At 38.4% G+C, this 11,301-nt stretch overlaps 1 protein-coding gene across 1 annotated transcript; it reads left to right on the forward strand.

The window, feature by feature from the left end:
- The first annotated feature begins 3,809 nt into the window (after positions 1–3,809).
- On the forward strand, positions 3,810–6,145 carry LOC110685129 (protein FAR-RED IMPAIRED RESPONSE 1-like). The gene is made up of 8 exons (XM_021861592.1): positions 3,810–4,083; positions 4,154–4,164; positions 4,279–4,335; positions 4,555–4,751; positions 4,938–5,227; positions 5,465–5,686; positions 5,878–5,928; positions 6,084–6,145. The coding sequence occupies exons 1-8, from the start codon at positions 3,810–3,812 to the stop codon at positions 6,143–6,145; spliced, it is 1,164 nt and encodes a 387-aa protein (XP_021717284.1).
- Positions 6,146–11,301: the final 5,156 nt, after the last annotated feature.

The following is an 11,301-nucleotide window of genomic DNA, read 5'->3' on the forward strand; positions in this document are numbered from 1 at the left end:
GTTCGCAATAAAGCTCCCCACTTTTTCTTGCATGGCCTTGATCCGACCTTTTGGAACCGTGCAGTAGTAGGGGCTGTTTTGCTCTCTGTAGGAAGCGGATGGCTCCGCCCAATTGTCCCCTTTCTCTACTGCATGAGAAAGCCTCGCCTCTTGTAGGCGGTTGTGTCTCTCCTCTGTGTCTAGAGAAGGATGAGTCCGAAGAGGACGACTCCTCTCCTCTCCCAGAGGGGCCCGCCTCCTCTCCTTCAACAGGAGCAGGAGAAAATGTAGACATGTCTACGGTAAAATGGGAAGGGACCACCTTGATCCCTCCCTCAGAGCTGTCGGCGGTCAAGCCGCCTTGGTTCACTTCAACATCTGGCGCCTGGTCAGATGTCTCACTAATCGGCACCTGGTAGGAGGAGCCGTCCGAGTTTGTGATCCTAGCAGTTTTTTTGTTCTGGCCATTATGTCATGCATAGACACAGAGACAGTCGAACTTTGTATAAAGGGCAAAGATTGGTTCGAAAAAGGGCAGGCGACATTCCTAGTCCTATACTCAGCCGTCCCCGGTGACCGGCTAGTCACTAACCTAGGTCGTGTCGTATGCTTCCGTGGTGCCATTTCAAAAAGGAAAAAATAAAGAAAAGAAAAAGAATGAGAGAACCGACGGTTACCTGAACGAGTGAGGAGTTGACGAAGTTCTGGAAAGTCTGAGTATCAGCCGACTTGTCAGAGCAGGTGGTAGGCAGGAAGTGTCCGGAATGTTCGAGCAGGTTCAGAGGTCCGAGTGTTCTCTTAAAAAAGTTCTCAAGTGTGAAAATAACTGAGGTCAACACGCCCTTATATAGGCAAAATGAGAAGGCGAAGGGTCATTCCCAAATTCAAAATTTGAGCGGGAAAAACTCTCGGCCTTTCATCAAGTGACACCTGTAGCAGGCTGTCGCTTGTTACGGTCCGACACCTGTCACAGGTAACACGTGACCAGTCACGTGCCACTGTGAGGGGCAAATGATTAGGGGATTTTTACCCACCAATCACCATCTGACAAGTGGACCAATCAGGTTCCGCCACGTGTCCTCCACGTAGGCCAATTGGAGCCTGCCACGTGTCAGTCAGTGATTTGTCCACCATTGACCAAATGTGACACGCCACGTGTCTTTTCCCATGAACCATGGGATAGCTAGCCGACATGGCCCAACCCTTAAGGAGGCCCAGTCAGCCCTAGGTTAAACCTAAACCTAGAGAGTGGCACGCTTCCCAAGGTTATAAATACTTTCATTAATCCTCATTAGAGGGGATTACGCACATTAAACACTCTCACCTAGAGGGACTCATTACCTTTTTCCTCATTAATTACTCCCTAAACAAGTGCTAACTTGACCGTTGGAGGCGGAACTCCAATCACTCGGAGTATCCGTTGGTTTTGCAGGTACTGGCGTCCGGTTCCAGTCTCGGAATTGTAACTCTCCCGCAGGACATCAGAAAACCCTGAAACAGGTATCATGCCAATTTATAGTTGTTGTTGATAGTGATTGTCTTAGTGCTTAAATAAGTAGGCATATTGTTTAAATGTAAGTCATTTTTTGAGCAATTGTTGTTGGTATTGTTAGATCGTTGATTGTAACCTGATCAATTGGTAGGTGTGGTTAAGCTGTGTTGTGTTTGGTTGATTTTGGAGTATGTTGAAATTAATAGTGAGGGTTGTCTTTAAATTCCGAAATTGATACTTGGAAAATGGTTGTTCATTGGTATGGTGGTTTCTGTAGCCATGAAAATGATGTTATGTATAATGTAGATATTGTACTTTGTTACTTGTGGTGATGTTATGTATGTGATTGTTTTATGGCCGTGTCATTGTTATAGAGGGGTGATGGTGGTGAGGATGATGTATGTGGTAATGAGGAGGGATTTGAGAGTGAGCATGCATGAGTATGGAGAAGGAGATGAGGAGGAGAATGAACAGGGATCAGAAGATGATGGAGAGGAAAGGGGGTCAGATTATGAGGAAGTTGAAGTGGTGGAAGGAGTTGAAGATGAAGGAGTTGAAAATTGAGGGTTATAAATGAGTATTTGAATTGGGTAATTATAAAATGTAGACTCTTTTAATTAGATGAGGAAGATGTTAGGCTTAGGAACCTTTGTTATGATTAGGACCCTTTGTTGTAAATTTGATATGAACTTCAATCCACGTAATTGAGTAAGTAAATGGCTACTTGGTAGTGTTAAATTGCCATAATCTTTGATATGAAAGTAGATTGTTTATTGTTATTTGATAAAATGGGTGTTTTAGTTGAGTTGATGAAATTTGTTTAATGTATTATAATCATTTGGAATGTGTTGGTTTAAGAATGGTAATGGAGTGAAGGATGAGTTGCTGCTAATTGTATGAGTTATTGTCGAACCTGTTTGTGTTTAAAATTGTACAAACCAAAAATAAAAAGCTTTGAACTTGTTATTTATCGAACCAGTTGCTGTTAAAGAAGGTTAAAAAAAGTTATGTTATGAATTATGTGATGTAGTTTGTTGGGTTTGGTGTTGTCGTGTATGTGTTTGGTTATTGGTTGTTTGTTGTATTGTTGTATTTTGAATGAGTCATGGTTGTGTATGTGAATTAGGTGGATGTTGCTAATGGATATGAAGATGGTGGGGAGGATGATGTATCTGTTTATGAAGAGGGATTAGAGAGTGTGGGATTAGTGAGTGATGATGGATTAAGAGAAGGTGAGGTGCAGGAGGATGAAGAGGGGGAAGGGTTTGAGGTTGAGGATAAGGGGGCTGATTACGAGGAAGATGAAGTTGAGCCTGGTGTTGAAGGGGAATATGATGGGGCTGGTGCAGAAGGTTCCTCATTCATAACCCCAAAGAAGAACACGATAATGGTGCACAGTGTGTTTGGTGTGGAAGAGGAAGTACCACCCCTAAGTTTGGGCATGGTATTTGGGAGTTGGGATGAGTTAGATACCTATTTCTGGATTTATGCTAGGCAAAAGGGTTTTGGTATAGTGAGGGGTGCTTCTGGGTGGGTGGATGTGAAGAAGGAATTGGAAAAGGGGAAGTGTTGTAAGCAGAGAAGGAATGCAAAGTGGACTTGTGACTGTTATGGTCACGCTTCAAGGAAGCGTAAATAGGATGCACTTAAGGAAGGGTTGTTGCAAGATGAAGAGACAGTTCAGAAACGGAAGACTAAAAAGTGCGGGTGTCCTGTGGAGTTGTATGCCAGTGTTAATGAGGAAGGGAATTGGGTTGTTTGAAGGCTGAATTTGGAGCACAAAGGTGACATTGTTACTCCGGGAAAGTCAAAGGATGTAGAGATGTACCGGAAGCACGAGTTAATGGTGAAAAACAGTCACTTGGTGAAGCAGGTGCATACGGCGAAGAAGTCTAAGGTGAAGGTATCCCAAATGTACAATTTTTATGCTCGGGAGCGTAACGGAGTGGAGGAGATGACATTTACGCAAAGAGACTTGGAGAATGCAGTGGCTCAAAAAACGAGACTTGAGCTTACTGAGGGTGATGCGAATGGCATGATAGAGTACTTCAACAAAATGAGTGCCGACAATCAGAATTTTTTCCATCTATGTCGGTTTAGGAAGGACGGGGCATTAAAAGATGTTGTGTGGGTAGACGCGAGGAGTAAAGCTGCAAATGAGGAGTTTGGAGATGTTGTGTGTTTTGATAATACGTATCTGACAAACAAATTTCACCTTCCCTTTGCTGTGTTTATCGGTGTGAACCATCATGGGCAGAGTATTTTGTTTGGGTGTGCATGGATCTCTCGGGAGATGGCGGAGACCTATGAGTGAGTGTTGAGGACTTGGCTACATTGCATGGGGGGTAAAGCTCCTGTCTTAATCCTAACGGATCAAGATCCGGCAATTAGGAAAGCTGTAAACTTGACTATGCCTGAGAGTTGCCATAGGTGGTGCATATGGCACATACTTCAGAAGTTTGGGAGGTATGTGGGTAAGCATGAGGACTATGAAGCTGTAAACGATGAGTTTGAAAATATCATTTATGGTAGTTTAGATGCTGATGAATTAGTAGATCGTTGGGTGGACGCAGTTGATTATTACAAACTAGGTGATAACAGTTGGCTTGAAGGTACTGCACTTCCATTTCTTCCGTTTTTTTTTTTGTTTTTTTGTTTGTGATTGTTGTTGATTTATGTTAGAATATGCAAAGGTGTAGCTATCTCTGTGCAGGGGACTTGAAGCTGTTTCAGTTCTGATTTAGGGTAGGAGCAGGTTTAGTGGTAGACTTTTGTACCACTGAATTTTGTTGTTGCAAGTTTCTTAGCCATGGCACAATTATGAGACAGTGAATGTACCATTCACAGGAGTCCAGGTGTATAAGGTTTGTATGTTTTTAGATGGGCCATTAATTGCAATTATTTGAAATGTAGGGCTGTATGAGGAAAGACACGTGTGGATCCCAGCCTATTTGAAGCATTTATTCTAGGCCGGGATGAGAACGACCCAATGTTCCGAAAGTTTCAATCACTTCTTCAAAGGTTATGTTGACAAGCATACAACGTTGTCTGAATTTGTGCTTCGATACTGTGATGCAATGCAGGTAAGGGCCGAGTCAGAAAGAATTGCGGACTCCAACACACTACGGTACATCAAGCATGTAGCTACCGATTTCCCAGCGGAGGAAGTGTTCCAGAAGTGTTACACAAACGCGAAATTCAAAGAAGTCCAGCAGGAGTGCAAGAGGATGTTATACGTGCGTCGCCTAGATTACTATGAAGTTGGTGAGAATCAAGTTGAGTTTGTTATTGAGGACCGAGTGTGGATCGAGCCAAAAAATGCAAAAAAAGAATCTGTGACTAAGACTTGGAGATGCTATAGGGTGTGCTATGAAAGTAATACATATTAAGCTAGTTGTGACTGTAAACACTATGAGTGCCATGGAATCATTTGTCGACATATGATCTTTGTGTATGACCATTGCAGTGTTTCTTTTGTTCCTGAGAAGTATATCCTACGTCGTTGGAGGAAGGATATTCAAAGGAAACACACACGAGTGAAAGTAGCTTACCATGATCCACTTAAAACCGAGAAAGCCAGGCAATATCACAAATTGATGGGGATGTATGAACCAATTTGCTCTAAGGCTTCAGCTTGTAAGGAGGGTGTTGAGGCTGTGGCAAAGTTGTTGCAATTGATGGACCTCAGAGCCGATGAAGTGTTGGCAATGGTTGCCAAAAAACAGGAACATGCAGCTAAGGATAATGAAAATGAAGGTTAGGATGATGGCGTACATTGTGTTGATCGGACACCTTCTTCTGTGGCTTTGAACAAGGGGCCTGGTTGTACAAATACACCAACCACACATGCATCTGGGTTGCCAAATACAATTCCTACACCAGTTAGTGCCGTTGTGGGAGTTGTGATGGATCCGTACCAGCAGTGATTAGGGATCCATCTGCCCAAGAAGAAGGCCCATTGTACAACCAATGTAAGGTATCCATCTTGCACAGAGAAAAAGGGAAAAGAAAAGGCTGCTAGGGCGAAAAACGCAGCAAAGAAGCAAGCTGCAGCGGCAAAGAACAATATGTCATTGTCAATGAATGACTATGTGCGATCGATTGGAAAGATTCAAATGAGGGATGTGGATGATTCCTTAGGGTACTTCACTTCTGTTAGGGGAACAAATTCTGGTGGTTTTTTTGCAAGTGTACTAGGTACTCTTGGTACATCAGGTTCCAATCACTTGTAATGTAATCGATTCAATTGGTTGATTAATGCATGTGGAATGTATTTGTTGATTAAACATGTTTCAGTGGTACACTTGTCGTGCATGAACTGTACCATTAGGAAATTATAATCATGTGTTAAAATAGAGGTGGTTACATGAATAGTTTCTTGTGAATGTGCACCTTATGATTCGCAGATTGTTCTTGTAATCAGGGTGGTATATTCTTAGCATATGTAGGATTTGAAGGTCAGAGTAGACGTTGTCAGAGTTGAAATCCATATTGATTTATTCTTTTATTGGTGTTGTTGTAAAATTTTAGGGTTGTTGTTCTGTTTATATGTCCTGAATTTCTGCATTTGATACAACGTAAACTGAATTATCTTTGTTTGATTATGGAGTAGGTGAGAATAATACAGATAATATTGTGAACTACTGTGTTTGTGTGGGTTGTTTTGAACTGTGAAACATATCATTACATACAACAGAAACACGAGTTTAACAAATCATAATCTGCAAGTTAAAAAAAGAAATGTCATAATACATATAATATCTATCATACATGACGTATGAGTAGACCATCTACTATTGTATAAAACACGCCTATTTCCCTAACACATTTACAAGTTAAACAAGATATTGTATTTTCAGCATCCTCGTCATAAAGACCAGCCCATGCAGATAAGTTCTTCTTGTGTTGTAGTTTTTGTTTGCAAAATAAACGCGGCTGTGGCATATAATCTACAACGAACTTATTTCTCATCCAATTGGATATCCTCATGTCACGTAACTTCCTCATGCACTGGACGATCCCTGCAGATCCGATGCTGTTGATAATGTTCTCCAAAAGCTTAACACCTTTTTCTTCTGCCCCGGTGTATATATATGAGGCTTACTGTGTATGCTGCTTCTGTATTTTGCAATGCAGTTGCTCTTTCCAACCTCTTCAACCCTTCGTCAACCTCCATGTAGTTGAAGTATTGTCTCTACAGTAACGTAAAATAGAAAATTTTTAACAATTATCAACAGGATTTTTGTAATATTATAATCAATGAAATTGTCAAGTAATTAGAAAGAAGCCTTACAAATCCAAACTCAAGCAGAGCTTCAGGATGTTCATTCTCCATGCACTTCATGAAGAATGCATCTACCTCTTCTCGGTGTGACCACCTTCGTGTTTCAATCCAAGGGAGGTGAATTTGTCGAAGGACCCTTTTTTCTTCGGCTATCCTTCGCAAGGTCTTGCAACTTTTTTCATGTCATACGCCAGAAATTACATTGTTAAATTCTTTGTGTATAGGGGGATGGGAAACAGAGTACAAATTATTAGTAAAATGAAATCCTACCTTATTTTGCACCGAAATAAATCTGCAGGAGATGACTTAGCAACGCAACACAGAATGGTCGCTAACACTTCCGATGGAAGAATGTCAAACATGGAAAATGAAATTTTTCGCCTTTTCCCTACTACATCCATGTTTTTTTTTTTTTTTTTTTTTTTTTTTTTTTTTTTTTTTGCGTTTTTGTGGAGTCTTACCTCTGTTTTTTGGAGTAGAAGGAAGTCAGGTATTTTTAAATCTTTGTTTTTCTTTGAGAATGTTTAAGATGTGTAACTTAGTCAGTGAAAATGCCTTATTTGTAGACTGTAAAATGACGGTTGATTTTCTGCAAGGGAGTGGATGTAGTGGGTTGGAGATGTAATGATGGTGGTTAATCAATGTTAAGCGCAAATGATGATTTACTAGGGGAGATAAATAAATACGGTACACATAATCTTGGGATATGCCATTTCCCAGACCCTTCACTTAAATTCGTCATAGGAGGAATGCATATGATAATTAATGGTACATGTCTTAAGCAATAAGTGTACCACTGAAATACATTTGTGCTTATTACAATCCAACTTTGTGTGATTTTATGTTTGTACTTGTAAGTGAAGTATACGTTATACTGATTACAAATTTAGGCATGGGATAATAAAAATTGAAAGACGTTGGAATGTTACGTAGAAGAATAAAAACGGTTATCTTTGTTGCACCACAGTAGCATTTGTCGTTACATGTAGTTACAATAGCACCACACTAGCATTTGTCGTTACATGTTGTTACAATTTTACGAAGAAGAATAAAAACGGAAAAAAATTTGTAGCACCACATTAGCACTTGTCGTTACATGTTGGAATTTTCCGCGCCATGACTAAAATGATGTTGTGCGACAGAAAGATAGGATTTACAAAATATACAGAAAAAAATACGCAAAAAAGAACAGAGCAATTGTCGCGACACCACGAGATTGTCACACACACTGGCAACTGTCATACGACGATAATTTTTTTGTGCAATTTAAAGTCAGTTTTATCATATGTGAAGGAAATTGATCTTTGATAGCTTCTTTTAGACGAGATTTTCCATTCCGAATTATTCCACAAAGCTCAGATTAGGGTTAAAGTTAGGTTTGTGTGGGTCGTAGCCATATGGCCTTTCGCTTATTATGTAAATGTAATGTGAAATATTATATGGTTAAGTACTTGAAGTGTGTTATCTTTTTTACTTATTAGAATCACTATAAAAAAGAGCAAATAAATAGTCTACCTTATCATTCTTTTAGTGTATTGTAAAAAGAATAATTATTGTACATAAGCATCAATTGCTATATCCATAAACCATCACAAAAGATAACAAATAAATGCTGAATTTCCACTCATAAACAATAAAATATATCCATTAATCAAACCACCTCATATGTAACCCTCTAAGTTCACAAATGATCACATCATCATTTAACCTATATGAAGCGTAAATAAAACATATAAAAACAATAAAATGCAACAAAAAACTAATGCCTTTAGAACAAGGTCAACGATTACTTACATATAAATCATAAACATAATCATTTAGCAAGTACGACATACTGTTCATACGTACCAATGACATAAACTACAGATTACACTACATCTTCACAACTAGTTCATAAGTTTCTCTAATCAAATGTAAAAGACCCAAAAAAAAAACTTTAAACAACAGTTGCTTCATGTCAGCACTTTTAAAGATCAGTAAAGGAAAGGAAATGAAAAAAGACCCAAAAATGCATCACATTAAACAAAATGACCTATTCATAGCCTTTAGTCATGGACTTTTCCTTCTGTACATATCAGAGTCCTCGCTTGTTCCTTCATCTTCATAGTGGTTCCGAAAATCAGAATCAGAGCCACTACCATTGTCATCATCATCATCAGAATAGTCCGAACCATTGTTTGATTCAAATGATGCATCCGATTTTGGAACAACTTCTTCCTGAGTCTCGGTTTCTAAATCAGAATTGAGGTCAATTTCAACCTCTTCCTCACTCTTGCTTTCTTCTTCTGTCCCACCTTCCTCCTCAACGACGACTCTATCTCCGTCACTGTTTGTTTCAAACACAGTTACTTTCTGTTGACGCTCATCAGCATCCACCTCTCGCTTTCTTTTGTTGCTGGGTTCTCCTTCTTCCATTTTGGGCTCCATCTTAGAGGTACCTTGTTGCATTAAGGCCAGATGATTGTTCATCTTCTGTGTAAGCAAAATATAACAAGAAACTTGAAATATTCTGTTCTTGTGATTTGCTTACATTTGGCTGCCAAGCAGGTGGTTGGAAGACTTTCCCAGAGGTCGCAGTACTATCACTACTGGCCATTTTGTTGTTGGATTTTTTTTTTTTTTTTTGTCGGAAGAAAAAAGATGAACGGAATAAAACAGAGTAAACGGAAAAAACCAAAACAGAAGAACAAAAAAGGAAATGAAACAAAGAAAGAAGAGTTTTTAGTACACAGTATGACCAATCACAATGAATTCCAGTAATTATTACACATTCATGGAAGAATAAAATAGTTATGTCTTCCAAAAAGAATAAAACTATACGTATTCATTGTAATGTTTTGATCTGTTTCGCTATAGTGCAAACATTTTAAAAATCTATAAATAGAAAGTAACTTTTGCAATGTTTCCTATTATGCTTATGCATGATATCTGTACATACGTGTGTTGGGACCGTTTCTGGTTTTCGCCTACCTGTTTTATTAAATTTTTTTGTACGCCATTTTAAACTGAATTCTCTTTAAACCTTAAGTTGTAAACTATATAGCTCATTGTGTCTCATACATTCGTATTTGTTAAATAAAAACCCAAAAACAAAAACAACTTCATATCATCATTCTTATTTTCTAATACCCAAAACTGTATTTTATTATTACCATTAATTTTTTGTACGAAAAAAAAGCGACGCTTAAATGTTCATATTCATTTTTCATAAAAATTCAAAAAAGACAACAATCGTAATAATTACTGTACCACTATAGTGAAGGCGGGACAAATGAACTCATAAAAAGAACCACTGAAAAGGAAGAGAAATTACAGAAGCTAAGTCCGGGGAACTGCAATTTCCGTCACACGTCATTTCAATACGCCATTTAAACTCATACAGATAATAATTACTGGTACAATTCACGAACAATAAGAGTACCACTGGAATAAGTGTCATTTTATTATGGTCGTTGTAAGTCAAGTATACTTTCTACTAATTACAATTTTTGGTATGGGATAATAATAATTGAATAATGCGGTAATTCAGACAACTTAAATTCAGTATAATATGTGAACTTAATTTTAAGTTCCAGCTTTAAAAAAAAAAAAAAAACAAAAAAAAGAGTTTCAAGTTCCACTTGCAATACATCTACTCGAGGTACCACTAAGACACTTAGGGTACCACTATAGTCACGGTGGTACAAATGACCTTATATAAAGAACCACTGAAAAGGAAAATGCTTGTTTGTCCGTCATGGTGGTATAACACAGTCATAGGCCACTGTTTTTTTGGTGTCACTAATATCAATATCTTTGGTCACAAACAACTAATTACTAGAGTAGACCTCATTAACCAATTCATAATCTGTTAATGAATTTGGTACTCACAACCCTTGGGAGATTTACGTTGAAAGTAGGATGCTGTAGAACATTATTGAATGACATGCTGTTGCTTCAACAATATTTTGTTAAAAAGACGTACATATATGACTACTGCAGTTTACCTCAGTAAAAAGACGTACGTGTATGAATTCATGAAGTTGTAATCACAACCCCCATATGTACCTTAAGTTTGTAATCACAACCTTTTGGATATTTACCTTATCAACTAATTCAGTTACTTTGTAATACAATATGTACCTTAAGTTACTTAGACATTCGGGGTACCACTGTAGGTAGGGTGGTACAATTGACCTTATAGAAACAACCACTGTAAAGGAAAATGCATGTTTGTCCCTCACGGTGGTACAACACCGTCATAAGAGGTCACTGTTTAATCAGAATTTTGGTATCACTAATATCAAACGAGGGATTTGGATGGTTTCTTATGGTACTACACCTTTCGTAGGGGAACTAATTCTGGGGGTTTTTCGCCAAGTGTATTAGGAACTCCTGCTACATTAGGTTCTAATCACTTGTAATTTTATTAATTCCACTGGTTTGTTACTGGTTTCATATTTCTTTGTTGTATATGTTGTTACATCTTTCAGTGGTACATTTATCGTTAATTAACTGAACCATTGGTCATTTATATCCATGTGTTGTAAGTACAGGTATTTACATG

This window comes from Chenopodium quinoa, unplaced genomic scaffold (assembly GCF_001683475.1).
Source record: "Chenopodium quinoa cultivar QQ74 unplaced genomic scaffold, ASM168347v1, whole genome shotgun sequence".
NCBI lineage: Eukaryota > Viridiplantae > Streptophyta > Magnoliopsida > Caryophyllales > Amaranthaceae > Chenopodium > Chenopodium quinoa.